The sequence below is a fragment of the Lactuca sativa genome, chromosome 9, assembly GCF_002870075.4.
Source record: "Lactuca sativa cultivar Salinas chromosome 9, Lsat_Salinas_v11, whole genome shotgun sequence".
Taxonomy (NCBI): Eukaryota; Viridiplantae; Streptophyta; class Magnoliopsida; order Asterales; family Asteraceae; genus Lactuca; species Lactuca sativa.
The window spans coordinates 96,334,508-96,359,791 of NC_056631.2; the positions used below are offsets into that span (position 1 = coordinate 96,334,508).

The 25,284-nt window shown below is 33.1% G+C and overlaps 3 protein-coding genes and 2 non-coding genes across 5 annotated transcripts; 2 read left to right on the top strand and 3 right to left on the bottom strand.

The window, feature by feature from the left end:
- Positions 1-692: 692 nt before the first annotated feature.
- Positions 693-1,990, top strand: LOC111895270 (60S ribosomal protein L35). The gene is made up of 4 exons (XM_023891360.3): positions 693-851; positions 943-1,078; positions 1,518-1,674; positions 1,782-1,990. The coding sequence occupies exons 1-4, from the start codon at positions 848-850 to the stop codon at positions 1,854-1,856; spliced, it is 372 nt and encodes a 123-aa protein (XP_023747128.1). The 5' UTR covers positions 693-847; the 3' UTR covers positions 1,857-1,990.
- Positions 1,991-3,448: 1,458 nt separating this feature from the next.
- On the bottom strand, positions 3,449-4,416 carry LOC111895292 (uncharacterized mitochondrial protein AtMg00810-like). The gene is made up of 2 exons (XM_023891384.1): positions 4,322-4,416; positions 3,449-4,199 (listed from the first exon to the last, which is right to left on the bottom strand). The coding sequence occupies exons 1-2, from the start codon at positions 4,414-4,416 to the stop codon at positions 3,449-3,451; spliced, it is 846 nt and encodes a 281-aa protein (XP_023747152.1).
- A 12,098-nt stretch (positions 4,417-16,514) lies between these two features.
- LOC111895243 (chalcone--flavanone isomerase) lies at positions 16,515-21,763 on the top strand. Its single transcript, XM_023891334.2, has 4 exons — positions 16,515-16,692; positions 16,840-16,998; positions 21,121-21,344; positions 21,427-21,763. Exons 1-4 carry the CDS (start codon positions 16,587-16,589, stop codon positions 21,643-21,645), a joined length of 708 nt encoding a protein of 235 aa, XP_023747102.1. The 5' UTR covers positions 16,515-16,586; the 3' UTR covers positions 21,646-21,763.
- Positions 17,190-17,261, bottom strand: TRNAC-GCA (transfer RNA cysteine (anticodon GCA)). The gene has a single exon. It is a non-coding gene; the product is annotated as a tRNA-Cys (tRNA).
- On the bottom strand, positions 17,426-17,497 carry TRNAC-GCA (transfer RNA cysteine (anticodon GCA)). The gene has a single exon. It is a non-coding gene; the product is annotated as a tRNA-Cys (tRNA).
- Positions 21,764-25,284: the final 3,521 nt, after the last annotated feature.

Below are 25,284 nucleotides of genomic sequence, written 5' to 3' on the forward strand. Positions count from 1 at the left end.
TAAAGATTCCAACTATATAGATGTTTCTGCACAACGCGCAAATATTTGCCTAGTGTGTGTGCGTGTGTGTGTGTATATATATATATATATATATATATATATATATATATATATATATATATATATATATATAGTTAGTTTCAAATGTTTTCAGTATCTATTATGTGCATGTATTCTATTATGTGCATGTATGATTGATTCTGGACCAATCATTTTAGTTATTTTAAGAAAGTAATTAATGCATATTAAATGGTGAAGATGTAATTAATATTCACCATTTAATATGCATTAATTACTTTCTTAAAATAATTAAAATGATTGGTCCAGAATCAATCATATATGCACACAATAGATAGTGAAAACAAAATAAGCTAACTATATATATATATATATATATATATATATATATATATATATATATATATATATATATATATATATATATATATATATATATATATATATATATATATATATATATATCCCACAAATTTCAACTAGTGTTAAAAGCATAAAATGAACCGATATTAAAAACCAATTAAATATGATCCGATTTTATCCCAAAGCGATTAATTTTACATTAAACCAAACCGATTTAAAAACCGGTACTAGCGGTATGAAAGAAATAAATTGGGCCAACTAGTGATCTCTATAATCTGATTCAATCTAATTTGTAAGAGATCCGGGTTAAGCCCATTTTGTATCGTGTGGACTGTGGACCCTTTCGTATAAATGGAAGCCGTCATAACTAAACCCTAAGATTTCGACCATTTTCCGTATCTAGGGTTTCAGACGCAGCCTCCACCCTCCATTGCAGCTTGCATCTGCTTTGATTACACTTAATCAAATGGGTAACTTTCGCATTTCGATGATCCGATGAATATTTTGATTTTGTTTGTATAATGTCGTCTGATTTGTTCCATATTGTTGCGTGAAATACAGCTCGGATCAAAGTTCATGAGTTGAGGGGCAAAACCAAGGCTGACTTGTTTGCTCAGTTGAAGGATCTTAAAGCCGAACTTGCTCTTCTCCGTGTCGCTAAGGTCACCGGTGGTGCGCCCAACAAGCTCTCCAAGATGTAAGCTATTTCATTTTCCTCTATATACATGATATTGTAGATTTCAAACATTACGAATTCGCTTGAAACAAGTTTATGGTTTAGTGAGATTTTTTTTTCATCAGCGAATCTAGTTTTATCAGTCCACATTCATAATGTACGCCTTCAAAATTGTCAACTACTGCACACTAAGCTCTCGAAATATACATCTTCAGAAGTTCGCACACATCGAAACTATATTGAGATTCACACCCGTGTTCCTATTTGATTTAGCCATTCTGTATATAAGCTTTTTGTAAATCGACAGATTCCACGAAGACAGAAATCTTAGAAAAACTCTAGCTCTTTACTTGTTTTGTTTTGTCGATTGCTGCATTACACCTTAATGGAAAATTAGGTTTCATGTTTTTAGTGTTTCTGGTAGTAGTTTATTTAAATATTATATAATTTTTGTTTACAGAAAAGTTGTGAGGACATCGATTGCACAGGTGCTGACTGTTATCTCACAGACCCAAAAAGCCATGCTTAGGGAAGCTTACAAGAACAAGAAGTATCTTCCTCTTGACCTTCGTCCCAAGAAAACCAGAGCTATTCGCAGGCGTCTCACCAAACATCAGGTATGAAAAAATCTTGTTATAATGAAATATTTGTAAAATAGTTAGAATGTTTTTTGTTTTTCTTGTGGCTGAATGTAATGTTGATTTGAAACATTTTGTTTGTGTAGGTTTCTTTGAAGACAGAGAGGGAGAAGAAGAAAGAGAAGTACTTTCCTTTGAGGAAGTATGCAATCAAGGCATAGATAGTGAAACCCTTTTTTTCTTCAGTTTTGAATTTGGATTTGTGTACGTTTTTTGTTTAATTATTATCAGAGTTTTGATATTATTTGAAGGTTGTTAGCATTCAATTAAATATTGGATTTTGCTTTGAAGTTGAGGCAGAGTTGTCTTGTTGATTTGATTTTATATTGGTCTATAAATCGTTGCTGCTATATCCATATATATGAACCTGAATAATTCATTTAACTCCTTATTTTGTTGATTTGGATAATTACGTTGATGTTAGGGTTAACAATTCAGCACTAAAATTAGATTTTCGTTTTAAGAGTGTATAATGTAGTATGATACTACGTCACATGGATTTTATTTAAGAGTGTATAATGTAGTATGATACTACGTCAAGCTATAAGTTTCTATTTACCTCATTGATACATCTAGGTTGTTTCTACTTTTTTTAAAAGCCACCGATAATATCCTAAACATGTCATTAAACCTTTGGAACTTTATTACACAAATCTATGTCTTTCAAGTGATGATCCAATAATTTAAACATTCTAAGCTTAGTTTAGTTCTCTTAAAAATCATACAAGCTCCAATTTCTTATTAATCCTTTAACAAATAGATAGTAAAAACAAAATAAGCTTTTAATTTGACCAAGTGCACCAAAATTATTACATTTCTATATGGTAGACTGGATTAAAAGTTAAGTTGAGTAATATGTAGAGCTTGAATCACCACTGAAGCCTTAAGTTAAAGTTAAAAGCCAAACAAAGATCCATAGAAGCAATTCCTAACAAATGATCGATTTTATAACTTAAACATTGTTTCAGAATAGAAAAATGAGTTTAGAATCTTTATCAATTTCATGAAAACAAGTTTAGAATCTTTATCAATTTCATGAAAACAAGTTACGTTTAGATTCCATCATTGTTAGCGATTCAAAGCTTCAAAAACAATTTCAAACTCCATATCAAACATGGCATATGAGGTTATTTTAGAACAACTTACACATACACATCACTTTATTCCTAAATCTACACATTTCGTCCACAACAAGACATAAATCTTCAACCTTTGATTGAATGACACATATCTGTCAACTCCTGATATCGTTATGCTAAAGGTAAAGGATATTTACATGAAGTTTGAAGAGTACATGTCAAAATAGAACTAGAAACTACTTAGAAGTCATCAATCACAAACAAATGGAGGATTCTCCAAACACTGAGTCGAAACTTATAAACAATCAAGAACTTGAGAGAAAAGAAATAATTTTCAATCTTCATTGTATTGATTAACTGATTACAAAGAAGATAACAAGAACTTTATATATATACTACTCTATAAAAAACAACGACTGATAACTAATTAGTAATTAAATTACTATAATACCCTTAACAACAATAACAGAACAGAGAAGCTATCACCCCCCTCAAACCGGGGGGGGGGGGGGGGGGGGGGGTATGGAAGTAACCCAAGTTTGTTTGTTGCATCTTGATGTGCTGGTCCATAGAGAGGTTTGGTAAAGACATCAACCAATTGTTGTTGAGTAGAAACGTGAGACAAAGAAATCAGACCAGCTTGAAGCTTCTCTCGAACAAAATGATAGTCGAGTTCAATATGTTTTGTTCTTTCGTGGTATACAAATGGCAGCTTGATTATCACACTTGAGAGGAATAGGGGTAATATTGTCCACTTGTAATTCAGATAAGAGACGGCTTAGCCATGCTAATTCTGCACACACACGCCTCCTAGACCTGTATTCTGCTTCAGCATATGATAAGGAGATAGTAACTTGCTTCTTTGACTTCCATGAAATAGGAGTATCCCCAAAAATAAAGAAACCACTAACACTTCTTCTTGTGATTGGGCATGATGCCCAATCAGAATCATAGAAAGCTTCAATGTTAAAAGAAGGATTTTTATTGAAAAATAACCATTGTGTTATAGTGCCTTTAAGATATCGTAATACATGCATGCCATCATTGTAATGAGCTTGACATGGAGTTTGGCTAAATTGACTCAAATACCGAACTGAGTATGCCAAATCTAGTCGAGTATGAAGAAGGAAATTCAATTTCCCAATGAGCTGGCTGTACATAGTAACATCTGGCAAAGGTTCTTCCATTAAAGGCAATAAATGAAGTTTCAGTGATAAAGGAGTGGTAGTGATAGATTGTTCTTGCATTGAATAAGCAGAAATAATTTCGTTGACATACTTTTGTTGATTAATCACCATTCCGTTTGCAACTATATTAAACTTTATGCTCAAGAAATAATGAATGTGACCCAAATCCTTGATTTGAAATTTATTATGAAGTGACTTGAGAGATTGAATCTCTATGTCATCATCTCCTGTGACCAACCTATCATTAACATATATGGCAACAATGACTATGTTGGTAGGATTTTTCTTTATGAAAAGTGAATAATCATTTGATGACTGTGATATCCTTTAAGAACAAGAGCAGATGAAAGCTTATCATACCACTGTCTTGATGCTTGCTTTAAACCATACAATGGCTTTTTAAGTTTGCCAACAAGTGAAGAAGAAGAAAGAAAAAGATCAGGTGGAGGCCTCATTTAGACTTCTTCATAAAGATCCCCATGCAGAAATGCATTATTTACATCAAATTGATGTACATTCCAACCCCTTTTCATGGCTATAGAAACCATGCATCTAACAGTGGTGAACTTTACAACTGGTGAAAAAGTTTCATTGTAGTCTATCCCCTATTTTTGAGTAAAACCCTTTGCTACTAGCCTTGCTTTATGTCTTTCTACAGTACCATCTGCTTTGTATTTGATTTTGAATACCCATCTACAAGCAATTGGTTTCTTCCCTTATGGCAGTTTTACGATTTCCCATGTGTGATTTCCATCTAAAGCTAGTAACTCTTTTCTCATAGCTTTTTCCCACTGAGGCTTAACTTTAGCTTAATGATAAAAAGCAGGTTCAATTTCCATGTGTGGAAAATGGGATGAGGTTTTGGTAACAACTAAATAAACACTTTGAATCTGGGAATGAAGACCAATACATAAATTGGTGAGAGTGTGAGAACAAGAAGAAGATGTATCTCTAACAACAGAATTACAAATATAATCTTGAAGATGAATAGGTGGTTGAGATATTCTGGTTGTTCTCCTTAATAAGGGTTCTTGAATAGGTGAATCAGGTAAGAAAGAAGTAGCTGGAGAAACATTATTACCAGAACTGGGAATAAAATTAGGATCAAGGGTAAAATTGGAATTTTGAACAACAGGATCAGAAATAGGAGTGGGAATGAAAGAATTCGTGTCAAGAAGTGATAAAGAACGATCTGATGAGTGTAATGGGAAATTATTCTCAAAGCATTTGACATCTCTTGAAATCGAAATAGATTTGGGTACCAAATCTAAAACTTTGTATGCCTTTTGACCAGGAGGATAACCAATAAAAATGCATGGATTAGCATGTGGCATGAATTGATCTCTTCCTTGAGGTAATGATGAAACATAACACAAACAGCCAAAACTTCTTAGTTGATCAAATGAAGGTTGTTCTTTATACAAAATTTGAAAAGGACTTTGACCATCTAGAACTTTGGAAGGAATTTTATTGATTAAATGAACTGCAGTCTTGACACAATCGCCCCAGTAAGCAATGCCAATTCTTCACTTAAAATAAAGAGCTCTGGAGGTGGCTAAAATGTGTTGATGCTTTCTCTCAACAACTCTATTTTGTTAAGGATTGTAGGGAGTAGATTTCATATGTAAAATACCATTATCTTGAAAAAATGAAATGCCTTCTGAACTAGATCCCAACTCCATAGCATTATCTGTTCTGATAACTTTGACCATTGTATGAAATTGTGCCTTGACCATTTTTACAAAAGATTTGACAAGATGCAAGGCATAATGTTTTTGTGACATCAAGTGTACCCATGTATGCCTACTGTGATCATCAATAATGGTGATAAAATACTTAAAACCATCATATGTAGCATGTTTATAAGGTCCCCAAATATCAACATGGATCAAGTCAAAAGGATTTTTAGATATAGTATCACTGATAGGAAATGGTAATTTATGTTGATTAGCTTTAGCACAAACAAGACATGAATTAATATTCATTTCATTACATTTTGAAGAAATAAGAGAAAGTTCTTTTAGTTTGGCTAAAGGAACATGACCTAACCTGTTATTCCACAACATTGTTTGAACATTAGAAGAAATAGTGAATACATACGTTTGATAAGACAAAGAAGAAGGAAAAATAGAGAAATTATAGACTAAAGACTGCTTGACTTGATGATGTTCAAACACATATAGATCATTGATTCAAACACATGTAGAAGACAATTTTCATCAGTGAAAATTGCAAAAGTCTTAAGATGAGAAATGAGCTTAGGAATAGAAACAAGGTTATACTTGAATTCAGGAACATATAAAACTCCATGAAGTGTTATGGAATCATGAATTTCAACATCACCAATGTAATTGACAAAAGTGCCCTGACCATTAGGAAGCCCAAGAGATTGAGGGTGAATAAGTTTTGTAAGAGAAATACAGAAATCTTGACTAGAACAAATGTGGTCAGTGGCTCCTGAATCTATGATCCAAGAATTATGTGTTTGAAGAAGATGCGAGGACTTATAAGCATTTGCACAAAAATGTTCAAAAGAAAAAAAAATGTACCATTAGGATTAAGAGATCCTTCAGTAATGGCAGAATTGACTTGAGATGATGAAGAACTGTTGTTGATTGATGTTATATTCAGGATTTGAAGAAATTGTTGATATTACTCAGGAGAAAATTGATGTTAGATGTGGAACTAACATTGTGAACATCAGAAGAAGACTCATCTTTTCTTCCTTTTGTGAACTTGAATGTGGAGGGAAATCCCACAAGCCTATAGCATTAGGACTTTGTATGACCTGTCTTCTTTCAGTGAGTACATGTAAGATTCTTCTAAGAAGACTGAGAATTGGAATTAGTAAAGACATCCATAGCAATTGCATCACTGTTAAAGGCAGGAGATACATTGATTTTTCTTTGATGTTCTTCTTGAATGAGTAAGGCATAAGCAGTAGACAACGTAGGCAAGGGTTTCATCATGAGAATCCGACCTCGGATGATTTTATATGAGTCATTAAGCCCCATTAGAACCTGGATAAGCTTTTGATCTTCAAGAAACTTATTAAGAGCAATTGCTGCACTACATGAACAGGCTGGAAGATCTTGTACCACACGTAACTCATCCTATATCTTCATGAGCTTGGTGAAGTAAGTAGGAAAATCATCTGAGCCTTAAGACATTGAATATAGTTGTTGTTGAATCTGGTAAATCAATGCTCCACTGGACTGTTCATAACGTTGATTCAATTCACTCCAGATTTGAGATGCAGTTTGAAGAAAACGAACACTATCTGCGATATTTTTGTGAAGTGAATTTAAAATCCAACTTATAACCATAGAATTTGCATGAAACCAAGCAGGATAAGTAGGAGAATTAGACGCAGGTTGAGAAATCGAGCCATCAACAAGACCTAGCTTGCTCTTTGTAGACAGAGCAATAATCATTGCTCGTTTCCATGTGTTGAAACCAATGCCATTGAAGACATTAGTGACAAGAACATTACTTGGATTATCAGAGGATCCAAGGTAAAATGGATTAGAAACAGAAATTAAGTCAATTGTGGATTCTCCTGACATGATTGAAAAAAATCAATTTTATAAAAAAAAACCAAGTGAAGATGAAATCGAGTGAAAAGAAGAATGATTGAAGATGAATGCGGAAATGTAACATCCAAAAATTTACAACCAATTTAAACTTTTCAAAAACAACCCATATTCATTAAGTTATTACAAAAAGGTTTTCACTTCATTTATTATCAGAGTATCCCAGAAACATCAACATAAAACTAAGGAGCGGTACGATCACGCCTTCGCCTTGCCACGGTCTCCTGAAGTACCTGAAACAATACCCTGAAACTGTAAGCCCGAAAGCTTAGTGAGTTACCCCCAAAATACCAACCACAATACCATACACATATCATATCATAAACAGAACAATCATGCATATCGAATTTACAGTGTGACTGGTCCGCCTGCACCAGGCCTTCAGTCCACCCGATCCACTCTCTCTTCGAGTCAACAGTATGACTGGTCCACCCGCACCAGGACTTCAGTCTGTCTGGTCCAGTCTCCGAGCCTCGACACGTCTGGTCCGCCCTCTTGGGGCCTTCAGCCTATCCGGACCGCTCATCGGGCCTTCGGTCTATCCGGTCCGCCCTGGGTATGTTGGCCTACAACACAAAGCAGGACCCGCCTCAACCCAACCCCAGTCCAACAACCATGTGCACATAAACATATAATCACATAGCAATTCACAACTAATCAACCGATCTAGCAGATTACATAACATAGCAACATCCTAACCAGGATACCGACCTAACCGGTCACTAACATGGCATCATCCTATACACTAGGATACCGACCTTAACTAGGTCCCTAAAATAGCATCATCCTATATACCAGGATACCGACCTTAACCAGTCACTAACATAGCATCATCCTATATACCAGGATACCGACCTTAACCAGTCACTAACATAGCATCATCCTATATACCAGGATACCGACCTTAACCAGGTCCCTAACATAGCATCATCCTATATACCAGGATGCCGACCTTAACCAGGTCCCTAACATAGCATCATCCTATATACCAGGATACCGACCTTAACCAGGTCCCTAACATATCATCATCCTATATACTAGGATACTGAACTTAACCAGGTCCCCAACATAGCATCATCCTATATACCAGGATACCGACCTTAACCAGGTCCCTAACATAGCATCATCCTATATACCAGAATACCGACCTAAACCAGGTCACTAACATAATATTGTCCTAATTACCAGGACATCGATCTAAACAGATCAATAAGCACATCAAACAATACACGTACAGATATCAGATATAACTATCTCACAGATCATCGATCATAGTAATCTCTCATAACCAAAACACTGACCTAACCAGGTCACTAACATACCAATCCTAACGGAGCATAAGAGCATGACAACATAATGTCTATCCGGATACCGATCTAACATATCATAACCACATGTAGCATACTGTAACCATGATAACAACTAAAAGGGCCGGCCTTGGTGCCTTAGACCTTATTGATATAGTGAGGATAACGCACCTGCAACTGCCGATTTGAAGAAATAAGATCACACTGCTCCGACCACCAGCACGAACTCCACTACTGAACAAATCCAATAAACACCAATAATTACCAAAATACCCTTGGAAGTCAAACTAGTCAACCATTGGTCCAAGTCAAAGTCCTCAGCCAAAGTCAACCTTCCTGGTTGACCCTACTTGCCAAGTCAACCCGTTGACTCGTCGAGTTCCTGTGCTCAGAAACTTCCATGCCACAACTCAACTCGCCGAGTCGCCCCAAGACTCGTCGAGTCCAACAATCTCAGAGTCCTATCCTGCTCAACTCACCGAGTTGTCCCTCAACTCACCGATACACGGCTTAACCAGAAAGCCTAGGGTTCCACGACCAGACTCACCAAGTCCAAGGCAATCTTCAACAGACTCGCCGAGTTGTTCTTCCAACTCGTCGAGTCCATGCACATAATCATACAACTCGTCGAGCACACCCATGTGACTCGCCGAGTCTCTTCAGTTCTCATTCCATACAGAGGCTTTTCAAGCCATGCAGGGACTCCAATCCATAGATCCACTCTTCTATAGCCTAACCCTCACATAAAGTTGCAAACTTTACGTGAGAGCAAGGAGATATAATCCCAAAACACTTCTAGGGCTAGGGTTAAAGACAAAGGGCTTCACCAATAACTCTTAGACATGAACTTTATGACCTTTTGGGCCATCACACGTCTAGATCTGAAGTAGCAACTTCAGATCTAAGCCTCAAACTCGAGATAGCTCCCAAACAAGCTAATGGATCCCAAATCAACCACCATTCATGAATAAATAATGAAATAGCTTAAGGAGGAGGTTCCTTACCCCTGAAATGTGCCTAAACAGAAGTAGATTCCAGATCTACCCAAGCCCCTTGATGATGGCCTCCAAATCCCCAAGCTTCTTACACCAATTTTCTCTTCCAAGCTCTAATTCTTCATCAATGGAGTCACACACACGAGATGAGGGTTTCTGGGTCTCAAATGGGTAGTAAAGAGGCTGAAGGTGGGTTATAATGTGCTTTATATAGGGCACAATCCTCGGATTAGGGTTTTCTCCCTTCAGCACCAACTCGCCGAGTCCAGTCCCCGACTCACCGAGTTGGTCACTTAACATGTGACCAGAACCGCGACTCGACTCGCCGAGTCAACCTTCCTTATTTACACTAAGAACCCTGAACTTGCACTTTTGAACTTGGGGTGTTACAGGAAAGAAATTGAAGATCGGATCGTTAATCTGATACCATGTGAACAATGAAGAACTTGAGAGAGAAGAAATGATTTTCAATCTTAATTGTATTGATTAACTGATTACAAAGAAGATAACAAGAACTTTATATACAGACTACTCTATCAAAAATAACGACTGCTAACTAATTAGTAATTAAATTACTATAATACCCCTAACAGCAATAACAGAACAGAGAAGCTAACAAAACTAAGGAAGGAAACAAAAGGAATAGTGCGTTATAAGCTCGAAGAGTAATCCCTAACTTAAATTCTTTAAACAACGTTTACGATTCTCACCTAGACCTCTCAGCTCTTCCCTTCTCCATGTCGATTTGAGAAAATGGTGAAGATGATAGAAATATGGCTAGCTTCTTATCTTATGCCTCTTGGCAAAATTTACCCTAAACTTTTGATTATCTAATTTGATCATAAATGAAATATAATCAACTAGTTCTTACCATATTTATCATTCTAACCCTTCCCTATAATTTTCCTATATACTTAGTCCCCCAAAAGCTTATTTCATTATGTCTTGGTTAAATACTTAAGTTTTTTTTAAAACTTAACCCCTATTTTATATTTTTAACCAAAAAACTTGTTTTTATCATAGATTTTTCTTTTCGAAACTATTAAATAAAATGTAAAATCAATATGTTAATATTTCACCTCAATATGTTCCTTAATATTTCACCATTTTATTTATTGATTATTATTTATTTTATCATATTTATTTATTTAGCAAAGTTCAATTATCCCCGAAATAAGGATGTTACAACCAATGTTTTAAAAACCGGTTTTTTAGTTGAACCGGTATGGTGACCGGTTCCCGGTTCAACCGGTTTAACTGGTTCAACCGTCGGGGGAACCGGTTTCTATACTTTTCATGTATTTTTTTATTTTTCTACATATGCGTACATATAGAAATTATGAATTTGATGTTTACAACTTCAAACATTAAAAATACATATAAAAATAAGTTGTAGATGAATCCAAATACATTAAAATAATACTTAACCGTAAGTTTTAGTGTTTTACATTAATCCATATACGTCAAAAAGAAAATAAAGTATAATACCGAAACGAAATATAGTTTTTGATGAATACAAACACATCAAAAGAATTTATAACATTTACCATATGTTTTTATTTAGAGAAAACTAAATAGATTTGAAAAAAATTACCAAAGTTTATTATGTAAATGGTTTTTTTTTTTCATGTGTTTTTATTCGGTTCAACCGGTTTTTTCTAAAAACCGGCCGGTTCAATCCGATTCAGAAATCAATGTAAAACCGGTGATAGTTGAACCGCTCCCTCTCCCGGTTCCCGGTCCAACCGGTTCGACCGGCCGTTTCAAACCGGTTTTTAAAACATTGGTTACAACTACCCCACCCATCCTCACCCGTTCTCAAAATCACGGCTTCTAAGAATAAATGTGGATATATTCTTTTGATTTTCTCACGTGTCCTCCACATGAGATTTGATATCATTTAAAGAAACTAAGTTGCCATTTTTTTGCATAAAGCCACACAAATTAGAAAAAAAAAAAAAAAAGGAAAGTGCGTTGCTATTTAACACGAAAAAAGAAACTAACTTGCCATTTTTACATCAGGTCACAAAAAATAGACAATAAAACATATGTTGTTATTTAGCACGAAAAAAGAATCTACTTTGCCTTTTTTTTTTTTGCATCAGATGACAAAAAATAAAAAATGAAAGTACATTGATTTTTAGTGCGAAAAGGAAACTAACTTGCCTTTTCTAGTATCATGTTAAAAAAATAGAAAAAGAAAATACGCTGCTATTTAGCATGAAAAAAAAAGAAACTAAATTGCATTTTTCTGCATCAGGTCACAAAAAAAAGTTATTATTTAGCCTGACTTTTTTGTATTAGGTCACAAAAATTAGACAGAGAAAAATATGCTAGTTTTACATTTTAGCACATTAAAATATCCGGCAACAGGAAGTATAATGCTAGATGCTAATGTGCATCTGCACATCATGTAGCTTTGTACTAGATACTAATGTTCATGTAGCATTGAAACTGTTAGTGGTAGAGTTATGTTGAAAGCTACTACTTTTCTTGGCTAAATTTGAGGTAAAATGTTGATAACTTTGAGAGTTAGGTAATTTCTAATTTCAAAGGGAGGACTTGATGCGTGACATTTGAAATATTATTACTATGGCCAAAAATCAGAAAAGGAATTACAATTTCAATCTTTTATTCAAAAGGTCATTGCTTGCTTTATTTTATTTTTTTGAAAAACCATTGACATTTTGAAAATTTAGCAGACTAGGCAGCTCTATTTTTTTGCAACTTAACTTTTAGTCGGTTTGTTTATTGATCGAAGTCATTGTTAATAATCTTGTTATGAACATAAAATTTTACTTTAATACATGTAGAATATAGACAATTATTTTTTAGATTGATGATCAAATAAAATCAGCTCAAAAGTATCGATGAAAATGAAAAAGAATATATATTTTTTTCATACGTTCGGTTTCGGACGTTTATTTATTTTATTTTAGTTAACAAAGTTCAAATTGATAACATTTTCAAGCATAAATGTTTTTTCTGAACAAAAGAAATAAAAAGTGACTTTTTCAGTAAAAAAAACAGAATATATAATAGGTTTTATAATGTTTGCCTTCATTGTGAAATTTTGATCCATTGTGCAATGTATTACCATCATTATTTAGGGTATAACTGAGTTGACGGTGGACTTGTGTGAGTAGTATTTTGGTTTTGAGAGGTTATGTAAGTTTTCCATGACAATTTAAAAGAAAAAAAATGAAAATTAAACTTATTTAGGGTAAACATATATGTTGAACATGTAGGTTATGTTGATTTTCCCTATCACCTTAAAATTAAAAAATAAATAAATTAGAAAAGAAACTTATTTAGGCTTAATCACAAGGAATACAAGAACCACATTCCATGGACCAAAAGTCGGGATGAAGTATATATATTAGTTTACATTTCTTTACCTAATTCTTGGTTTTAGTTGCTTGATTTAGTTGGCTAAAGGCCTAAATAGAAGTGGGCATCGCCCATATTTGGATTTCTCTCTCAAACGAGCTTGTGTAGATATGGGAACTAGATCATCTTTATCATCTAAGGTGGTATTTTATTTTATTATTATTATTATTATTATTATTATTATTATTATTATTATTATTATTATTATTATTATTATTATTATTATTATTATTATTATTATTATTATTATTATTTTTGCTTTATGAATTAAGAAGAGAACAGTTTGGACATGAAATGCTATAGATTAAGATTTGGGTTATAAAATGAAAAGATTAAACTTAAAATAGGAGGAAATGATGTTAGAACTCTAATTAAAAGTCTTTAATATCCGGTTAATTAGTAATTATAAATTCTCCGATGACATGGCTTCGGAAAGGAAGGAGTGGAAGTGGAGACATAAAATCAGGGTTTCATGTTAGTACCCGAATATTTGTATATTCATTCGTGCATTCACTTGTCAACGTCAGAGGTTTCTTATTAAAATAGTCTCTCTACCTTTAGATGAAAGTAAAACAAGTTACATATAACATTTTACTTACCCGCTATGGCCTTTCGGAAATTGTGTATATTTTTGTTGAAAAAAAATTAAGATATTAGATGAAACAAGGTTAATGTTGTGATTTCATTATATATGCAAGAAAATCAAAATCCCTTTAGCAAAAAGTTTAAACAGAAAACGTTTGTGTGTGTGTGTGTTTTTTAAAGAAACCCGTTTTAATATCATGAAAATCAAATAAGTCGTAATATATCTTCTTTTAAACGAATTCTATAAATTACAAAAACAGCAAGGCTAAATTTATATTTTGAATTGACAAGGACACTTCTTGAAATTTGAATTATGGCTGCATGAGTTGTTTCAGTCCCCGAGCTTTTAAAATTTCTAACATAGTCCCTCAGCAAGAAAATACTTTTCATTTAGGTCATCTCATCTGTCTATGGGTTCGTAATTTACAAAATATGTCTTGGCTAAAACAACCTCATACATATTATATAAAATGAACAACTTCCCATAACATGGAAATCAACAAAAACACTCCAAATCATCATACATTATATAATAGAAACAACTGCTTATATCCTGCGAACCCATATAAAATAATCGTTTTTGATGATAATATCATTTGGTTCCAACTATACAAACACAAAATTGCATATTATTATTGGGTTAATGTTGTGCCAATAATAAAACTGACCAGAAAAAAATCATAAAATTTAATTGGAAGATGAATTAATAAGGCAGGCATGGTTAATATGATGCAATTGTTTGTATCAACACTTTGGCAGCTAAACACCTGAAAGGCCTTAGAATACAACGAATATTCATCCATTTGTTTCACAAAATATAATTGGTTTGAGATGAAAATTATTACGTTTATGGAATGTAGTTCATGAAATAGTCAGTTTACTTTTTGGATTGTCTATCGTAATTTATGTTTTGTAGCAAATTAATAATTGTTTTATGCAATGTGTTGCGAGATAAAATTAAGTGACATGCATGTTAAGTGTTACAAAACATTAGTAAATTTGGCTTTGATTTGTATGTCTTCAATTTTGGTTTCTTAAGTTATGAGCTACTTTACGTATTTGATAATTAAAAGTGACAGTTAAATTATTTGTTGAATCAAATAAATTATAAATATATACAAATTGTAATTTATAGCCTAACAAAAACACTATAGCTAAAAGTGCTGCTTACAACGCACAATGTACAACCTTTTTTTATAGTTACTACCCCTATATAAAATTATAGATAATTTAAAAATCATCCAACTTATAAAAATAATCCTTAAACTTTTCTCAATCTTACTTATAAGAGGCATGGTACTTAATGGTACTTAGTTATGAACCATAGATTCTTATAAATTATTCAAAATCATTCGACTTACAAAAATAGTCCCTAAACTCTTCTTAACTTTTAATAAATCATCTAACGCTTATTTCTTTTAAAATTTTAGTGTTTTTAAAAGTTGTGATACACGCAAGAAAAACACACGCAAGAACCCACGACAAATCATGTGCTAAAATACTAATTGTTTATAAATGGAGAATATATTATCAAAACTAAGGATGATTCCTACTTCTACAAGGGCATTTCGAAGTTGAATTTGGAAGAATTTGCCATTAAGTAGATTTTAACTTCATTATAATGTGACGGCTGGTTGTAAATTAGTACTACATCGACATTGTTTAAAAAATAAAATAATCAAATACATTTTAGTTCTAAAATTTTACAAGTAATACTTATCGTCTCTTCCGAGGGCAAGTTTATATTACGAAAATGTAGGTATTTTGACTCTCCTAAATTCTTATAACTTACAATAAAATATATATAAAAAAATATTAGGACCTACTTTAAAAAATATGAATGACCTATTTTGTAGTATTTGGCAAAAAAAAAAAAAAAAAAAAAAAAAAAAAAAAAAAAAAAAAAAAGGGGTATTAGGACCTACTTTATAGTGCTGCACAAAAAAGAGATGAAAACAATATATAAAAAAATAGAAGACACATGAATAAGTCTCAAGCCTCGAATTGCTCTATCCATTTGCTCTCTTTGTCTCTCACTTTTAAAGTGTTGTTGGTGTCATGTAGGGGTGAACTCGATTCCAAAACCGAACCAAAAAACCAAATTTATGGATACGGTCATACAGAGGAACCAAAAACCGAACCGAACCGAATTATGTATTCGATCCAGTTCTAATTCGGTATTGTTTCCAACGAGTATTTTGCTCACTCCTAGTTATTAGAATCTTGAACTGAACCAAACCGGACTAATAAACCAATAACCAAATTTATGGATATGTAAAAACTGAAACCGAACCAAATTATATATTCGGTTTCCAATCAGTTTAGTTCCAACAAGTATTTTAATTGCTCACCCTACTACTAACATGATAATTTGTTTCCTCTTTATATGTTATCTTACATCAAATATAACTCTAAAATATACTGGATAAGCACATTTACTTGTGATATGTGTGATTGGAAACCAAAAAGCATGTCTACAACACTTGCAAAAATTTGGATCCATTTGACAATATTATAAAGAAAAAATATACTACAAGGACTAGTTTTGTAATTTATGTAATTAGTATCTTAAAAACAACAACAAAGTGCAGTTTTTGATCTCGAGCGTCCACGTCAGCTTTTCTTCACGCCACACGATCTATCTACCACCTCCATTCCCTCCATAAATCGATAAAAATACCAACTACCATAAGAGCTAAACCATCAGTCAAACACCTTCTCTCACTCTCTCCATTCGAACTCCGACTGTATTACCATGGCTCCACCGCCGTCCCCCACCAGTCTCCAGATCGAATCCGTCGTATTTCCACCATCCGTCAAACCTCCTGGTGCAACCAACGCTTTGTTCCTCGCCGGCGCAGGTATTAATTTCCATTTTCAAATCAGTAATTAAACTTGATCTTCCACCGATAAAAAATCATGTCACTTTCATCTCTTCGGTTAGGTTTACAATTTTATTGTTAGTTGGAGTTTGAATCGTGTAAATCGTGGTTTCTATCATGTGCAAGGTGTGAGAGGTATGGAAATCGATGGTAACTTCGTGAAATTCACGGGGATTGGTGTGTATCTGGAGGATAAAGCTATTCCGTCACTCGCCGTTAAGTGGAAGGGAAAAACTGCTGCTGAGTTGACAGATTCCGTTGAGTTCTTCAGAGACATTGTTACTGGTAAGCTTCAACTAATTTTGTGCTTATGACTCTGATTTTAGGTGTTATTAACTCGTCACAAAAAAAAAAGTATAATTACAAATAAGGGCAAAAAGTATGATTTTTGCTTTGGTATTAGAGTATTAGGTGTTCTTAACTCATTACAAAAAAGTAGAAATAAAGGCAAAAAGTGAAATTACAACAAAAAAAAAAGGGCCCAACCGGGTTCGAACCGGTGACCTCTTGATCTGCAGTCAAATGCTCTACCACTGAGCTATGGACCCATGATTGCTTTTAATGTTATAAATTCGTTACAAAAAAAAAAAGTATAATTACCGATAACAACAAAAACTTTAACTTCTGCTTTGATATTAGTTGTTATTAACTCATTACAAAAACCTTATAATAAGGGTAAATTTTGAAATTACAAGTAAACGAATTATAAAAAAGGGCCCAACCGGGTTCGAACCGGTGACCTCTTGATCTGCAGTCAAATGCTCTACCACTGAGCTATGGACCCTTGATTGATTTAATAATAAAAAATAAATATTAATTAATTAGGTCGTTTTTAACGTCTTGATCTTATTAGGCAGTAGGCAGATAGTCTCCGATTAATTCTAGCATAGTATTACTGTAAGTCATTCTCTAAAGTTTAGACAATCGACTTTTGTTATGGAATTCTTAACTGAAGGATAAAAACTTTCAAGACATTTTTAATGGAAACAAGAAATTAATGTGTCACATGTATCAATCATGATTTTCCCCATTAAAGCAAAATTTGATGAAGTTAAGTTATCCCGACGAATCCACAGAGCATGCAACCTTTATATATATATATATATATATATATATATATATATATATATATATATATATATATATATATATATATATATATATATATATATATTTCATTATTTAGGTCAACAAGTTATGAATAAGTTCTTTTAAGAAATTCATTTTCATTATCTATAAATGTTTAAAAATTTTCATAAATGATTCATCTGTATAAAAATAAAATTCAAATTTAATATGGATATCGTTATAATATGATGGATGAATTGAACTTACAAAATCGCCCACGAGAAGCACAAGAAATTAAGTGGGAACCCAAAACAAAAAGGTCGCAAAGACATTAGTATTATTAGGGTTGTGCATGGGTCGGTTTGGGTCGGTTTTGGACCCCAACCCAACCCAACCCGTAAATGATCGGTTTCTGGTTTTCAGAACCCAATAGGATCGGTTTCTGGTCGGTTCGGTTTCTGATATCGGTTTGGGCGGTTTCTCGATTTCTTGGGTTCAACCCATACACTTACGGTTTCTGGGTTTAAACCCATGGGTTTTGGGTTTGAACCCATTTTCCAGAAATGTAACAATTAGTTAAATAATTAAAAAACACCTAAGCTTCTTTTATTTATTTTTATTTTTTAATATATATATATATATATATATATATATATATATATAATAATAATAATAATAATAATAATAATAATAATAATCAGTAAAAAGCATCGGGTTTGCGGGTTTGCTGGGTCGGTTTCTCGGTTTTAAAGAAGGGTCGGTTTCTTGGGTTGTTGGGTCGGTTTCTGGGGGCAAAATCGAAACCGAACCCGGAAAGTCGGTTTTTACAAATTTAAAACCGACACCGTCGGTTTTGATTCGGTTTCGGTTTTTTCGGTTTCGATTTCGTCGGTTTTTGTCGGTTTCTCGGTTTCTTGGTTCGGGTTTGCTCACCCCTAAGTATTATACTATTATTCTTGATAGTGTTAGTATTTATGTATGTATCTCGCTAGCCCAATAGAGTTTGTCAGCCCACATTGTTCTCGGCCCTTTCACTTAGCCCATTATGTGTGTATATGTATTGTGAGTAAATAATTCATTATCCATTATGATTATATTAGTCAGCATATAGAACATTACAAAGAATAGTAATGATACTCTAAAACCCCTAAAAACAAGGAAACATTAGCCGTTTAATAGGTTAAATTAATGGCCAACAATTAACTTCACAAATTAGTAAATTTGATTGCCATACAATAAAACACATGCAACACAAATAAAAATCATCACATAAAATAAGAAAATGTATCTTGATTTCTATAGAACTCAATGCAACACCGACTCAACATGACATAGACGTGGTGTCATGAACATAGTAGATGTCATTAGACTTCCTCGCATAAGTGATTTTTTAAAATAAATATAAAATCCAATGTTTGAAGTCTATTAATGTCAAATAAGAAATGCGAAAAATACGATGTCCCAATGTTCAAATTCAACATAGGTTGTTCAAAATGCGAGGGAAGTATTAATCAATCACCAAAACATAATTTATGTATAACATTACAAATAAATGTCTTCTAAATATTCATAATCTCCCCTCATCGGTTTCTTTCTAGAATGCTAATATGAAACATGTCAAAATACAAGTGTTAATCTTAAAAAGACTAGTAAGTATACATGAGGACTACTCTTAATGAGTTTTGGATGATGAAGATCATCCATAGTCAAAGTCAAATCTCCAAAAGATTTAATAATGATAAACAATTATTTAGCCAAAACCAACAAATTCAAAGAATTCAATATTTTAAGAGTGAATAGTTCAACAATAATCAAGTAAATAATGTATATGCATATTCAATCCCAACTCAATCTTAATTACAAAGTTAACATTGATTAGGTCCAACCTCATGCATGGTAGATCAATCTACATAATCTACTTCTCATGTATATTTCAAACTAGGTGACACGTGAACCATTGCACAAGTACCACATAATGAGTATTTAGCATCCATTCTCAATAGTGATGATTATCTAGAAATCTAATCATTTCTAAAAATTCAAATCTTATTTTGATATCATGAATGACTCTCAAAGTCCTACCTCCTATATGAATACACAATTAGGATTTCCACATAAAATAGATTTTCCAAAACAAGTAAATTTCTTTGCAAAAATTGATTTCAAGAAATCAACAAATTATACATATAGTAAACAAATTTTACTCTGAAGCATATTATAAGAAATCAATTCAATCAAAACATCATAGTATGGAAGCATGTTTGTAGGGTAATAAAAGTCGATTAGGACTATAAATAAGTCTGTGAAAGAAATTGATATATAAGAAATGTCAATATAAAATGAGAGAGAATAGAGAAAATCGAATTCAAAGAACCCTTTTAACGATTTGTGAAAAAATTATTTATGATGCAGTGTATAAGGGTTTTGGAACCTTGAAACATTTGTCTCATATATCACTTGTTATTATATGATTGGATGTTTGAAACACAAAAATCACCCATGAAGAACACTAGAAATTGAGTGTAACCTGAAAACGTAAAAGCCATAAAGGCACTAGTATTATTTTTGATTATGGAACACAAAAGAGGAAGTCACAAGGTTGTGAAATTTTTCAAGGGTAAAGGGGAGAACAATAGTTTATGAATGAATGAAAAAAGATGATCTAATAAATTTATATAGAGCCTTACAAAGAGTCATAATGATATTCTAAAACCCTTAAAAATAAGAAAATGTTTCTATGTAATAGGTCAATTTAACACCCAAGTAATTAACTCCATGTAAATTTGGCTACCATATAATAAAACATAGACAACACAAATACAAACTACCACATAAAATACAAAAGTGTATGTTCATTTATGTACAGCTTAACGCAAGATTCTTGAAAAAAGCGTTTCTTTAGAATAGGAAAATTTATAGCTGCAAGATCACTCTTTATTCAACAATCTTGGAAAGGTTTCCAAAAACAAAAAAATCTCATGCATGTATAAAAGGTTTCGAAACATATTCAACAAATAGTATGGAGTGGTTCAATATGAAATTTAAATTTAACATTGATACTATTGAACCAAGGGTTTAATCTAGCTGATTAGACTACTACAAAACTTGAAATTTCGAGTATTTTTTCAAACCAATATCAAATATTTCATGAGTTGGTTATACTCTACTTAGTTACACCCGAGATAAAACATACAAATTATGATACGTAAAGAATACACTTTAAACCTAATTTATTTTATGGTTAATTACACCTAGTTCTATAAAATTTCTACAAATTTCAGACTACACATAACTATTTGGGTGAATTTCCTATGTATATCTCAGTAATTCCATCTACAGGTCCCTTCGAGAAACTGACTCAAGTCACAATGATACTACCATTAACTGGTAAACAATACTCTGAAAAGGTATCTGAAATGTGCGTTGGTGTTTGGAAATCAAACGGAACCTACACAGATGCAGACGCCATCACCATTGATAAGTTTCTAGAGGTTTTCAAGGACCAAAATTTTCCACCAGACTCTTCTATTCTCTTCACAACCTCTTCCATCGGTTCACTTTCAGTAATTTTCTACTTTCACATCTTTAATTCTCCGATTAACGAAGCAAAATTAAAACTCCAACCTTACTTTTGTTTAAATACAGATCAGCTTCTCGAAAGATGGCAGTATACCTGAAGCTCCAAATGTTGTGTTGGAGAATGAGAAATTGGGGCAAGCTGTAATTGAGTCGGTGATCGGAAGGTATGGTGTTTCTCCTGCAACCAAACAAAGTTTGGCGTCAAGACTCTCGGATTTCATGGAACAAATTGAGGGGAAAGCAACTGAAACCGAAAGTGTTGAATTAGGGAAGAATAGTTTGTAAAAGGTATAATTGGACTTTTAATAATAATGGTGCAAAGAGTATAAAATGTATGCGTCGATTAGTCGATTAACTACGCATGTGATCTTAAAATAAAAGCTCAATGACCTTTTACTTTTAATTTTGAATGGGATTTAACATAAACTAGGATTTTTCATGCAACGTGGTGTGTCAGTACCAATCTATTTTGTAAGTTTAATTTCGACAACTATAAAAGTTGGGTACGGTTTGATTTATTGGTAGAAAAATATACGAAGATGGTACCACTGACTAACTCCAATTTATACCTTTGAATGAAAACGGTATAAATTTATGTGGCAACGTTAAACGTACATAAAAAAATAAGCACGAAAACATATACAAAATTTATGTGGAAACGTAAAGAAACTTGAATTTATACTGACACATATATCAAAATAATTAAGTAATGTTTTCTTAAATAACATCAAAATTGTATATATGTGACACAATTTATGCATATGAAGCGTACATAACAAATTAAATACAAAAACATAAAAAAAATTACATTCCAAAACGTAGACAAAATCGAATTTATACCGACACATATATTAAAAAAGCAATTAAGTTTTTTATTTTAGAAAAAAATTAATGAACACAAACTAAAAATTTACGTTAAAATGTTGACTACGTTGAATTTATAATGACACACATATTAAAATAAGAATGTTAAGATTTACTTTTTTAAAGTTAACGGAAAAAAGTTATTAAGGAAAATCAGATTATAGATACTACGAAAGATACACACGAAAGTTTAGAAAATGAATGAATGAGAAATTATATTTTACAATGTTAAAAGTGTAGATGGCGAAAGTGACATTTAAAACAATGGAGGGTAACAATACAAAAATCACAAAAAAAATAATTTTTTAAAAACAACCCATTATCCATAATTGTTTACAAGAAAAGTCATTGTTTCAAAAGTAAATTTATATCAAAGTGTCTCAGAATCCAATATCATGAAAATAGGAAGATGTGCATGATCAAGCCTTTGTTTTCCCACGATCTTCTGAAGTACCTGAAATAATAAACTGAAATTGTAAGCCAAAGCTTAGTGAGTTTCCCCAAGTACCAACACACAACATAACAACAAATAACATGCAAATATGAGCCTTCAGCCCGACTGGACCGCCTCGCAGGGCCTACAGCCTATATGGACCGCTCTACGGGCCTTCGACATTACTGGGCCGCCTTGAATGGCCTACAACCTATCTGGACCGCCCCGTGTATCTTTTCCTTCAGCACAAAGCAGGACCGTCTCAACCGAACCACAATATATTGACATATAAACATAAACACATGACCAACAAATACAAATAATCATACAGGTCTACTAATCAGTCATATACTAGCCTAACACCATCCTATAACTAGGATATGTAACCTAGTGCGTCGACATTGGTGCCTTCGACCCACAAGTACAATGAGGAACACTCACCTCTCAGTCTGAAGAAATAGCTACACAGATCACAGCTCCAAATGTTGACTCTACTAGCCATCTATACAATCATAATAACTTAAGCTCAAATACTAATCAAAACACCAAAAACATCCCAAAGTCAGACTTTGGTCAAAGTCAACCTATAGTTGACCGCTACATCGTGGCCATCCATAGCCACATCGTGGTCACAATACGACAAAACATGCATGCTCATCCCAACCACCATGCTGTGCTGAAGCTTTACCACGTCTTAGCAAGACTTAATTCCTTAAGCTGATTTTCCAACCCATTCCAGGAGTTCCCAAGCTCTAACTAAGTCCAAACCATAACCTAGATGGTTAAAGTTTCCAACTTTACCCTTTAAACCTTGCCAATAATTCAAGGTCCAAAGCCCTAAGTTCCTAATGGAAGCATAAAACACATTCCGCTCATTAAGCACTTAATTCTTTGAGTTACTTCTCCATGGTTTCCAGAAGGGTTTCCAACACCTTATGGACCATAAAAATCATAGCTTTAGGTACATGCATGTCTTATGCATGTCCTTTCCATTTTTAGGGCAAAAGGGCCAAGATTCTATGCATGGCCTCAAAACTCAAGTCTACTTCAGATCCAAAGAGTTAAATGCTCCAAATAGCCTAAATATTCATAAAGTTGCAAGCTTTGTGAGATCTCATCCTCTAGAACCCACCAAACATGAAGAAAAGGGGCCAAATCCAAGATCTAACAACCTAACAAAGAAAATATTGAGTCTTGAACACTCACCCAAGACTTGAAGAGAAGTTAGAAGACGAATATGCTACTTGCAAGATGATATACCTCACAAAGGGCTTTCTTCTCCTTCAAAGATGTCAACAAAGTATGAAGAATAAACTTTTAAAGAGTGATGGAGACTAGGGTTAGGGTTTTAGTGATTAAGAGGGTGATCGAGGCTGAATGACCTCGAACCCTAGCCATAATGTCCTTTAAATAGGGCTTAATGCCCAAAGGATTAGGGATTCACCAAAACTGGTTGCCACACTATGGCACCTCATGACCACGCCATGGTGGTCCATGAAAACCCGCATCCCAAAAGATAATGTCACGCCGTAGTGAGGCTCCACCACGATGTGACAACTGTCAAAATTGGTCAACAAAAGTTAACCAAATCATAAATTTAGGTTAATGTGTTGATATGTAAACTTTCATAACCTCCTAATGTATTATTGACGACTATAATACTACATACGCCATCTTGGTTCATTTATTGAGTAAACGCTCTTGGTTAAGTATAATAACTTAACAATAGCTTAAAATTAGATAAATCACACAAATATTATTTTTGTATAAATAATATTCGTAACACGATGTACTCGTGTTTACGAACCCGTAGACGTATAGAACGTTAAAAACGGAGTTCACATTTAAAAGTTACGACAATTTAGTCGCTGAAAACGTTAAATCTACACTGGGTATCGGCTCTAAATGCACTACAACATGCCATAAAAAATAATTATATAGTATCGGAACATACTTTATAGAACGTAATATGACAAAGTATTTAATTTTATACTCCGGTTAATTTTACGGAAAAATGTCATATATCGAGAAAACGGAAGTATATTGAGTTTTAACACTTATATATATATATATATATATATATATATATATATATATATATATATATATATATATATATATATATATATATATATATATATATATATAAAGTTGAGAAACAGTTAATTTATAAGGTTTTAATATTATTCTTAATAATATTGATTAACATTATTATTAGTTATTATACCTTACAAATTAAACAATTACACAACATTTTTTACCACATTTTTATAACATGTCAAGGTTTATATAAGAGACTAGATAAATTTTATAAAAAATTCTAAGAACTCCGTTTTGTCTCCTCTCTCCCAACCATCCTCTCCTTACCCAAAGTCATCATGATCACTTTTATATTTTATAATCAAAGAACCATACAAAAGGTCATGCACTTATCACATCACCCTTTCTAAGCATGCTTCTTTACCTAAGTTAACACTCAACCTCTCCCTCCTTAAATTCTCGGCCCAAGCCTCGCTTCTACACCCTATCACTTTTGCAAAACTTCACTTATATTCTCTCATTCTCTCAAGATCCTCTCAAGTTAGTCCAAGTTCCTTCCAAGTGTTTAGCAATTGGTAAGTTCTCCA

Coding starts and splice junctions, on each gene's coding strand:
- LOC111895243 (XM_023891334.2), top strand. CDS start 16,587: ATGGCTCCACCGCCGTCCCCCACCAGTCTCCAGATCGAATCCGTCGTA. Junction 16,999..21,120: donor CTTCAGAGACATTGTTACTG/GTAAGCTTCAAC, acceptor TTCCATCTACAG/GTCCCTTCGAGAAACTGACT. Junction 21,345..21,426: donor CTTCCATCGGTTCACTTTCA/GTAATTTTCTAC, acceptor GTTTAAATACAG/ATCAGCTTCTCGAAAGATGG.
- LOC111895292 (XM_023891384.1), bottom strand. CDS start 4,416: ATGAGGCCTCCACCTGATCTTTTTCTTTCTTCTTCTTCACTTGTTGGC. Junction 4,200..4,321: donor AAGCAAGCATCAAGACAGTG/GTATGATAAGCT, acceptor TGTTAATGATAG/GTTGGTCACAGGAGATGATG.
- LOC111895270 (XM_023891360.3), top strand. Junction 1,079..1,517: donor CCCAACAAGCTCTCCAAGAT/GTAAGCTATTTC, acceptor TTTTGTTTACAG/AAAAGTTGTGAGGACATCGA. Junction 1,675..1,781: donor GGCGTCTCACCAAACATCAG/GTATGAAAAAAT, acceptor TTGTTTGTGTAG/GTTTCTTTGAAGACAGAGAG.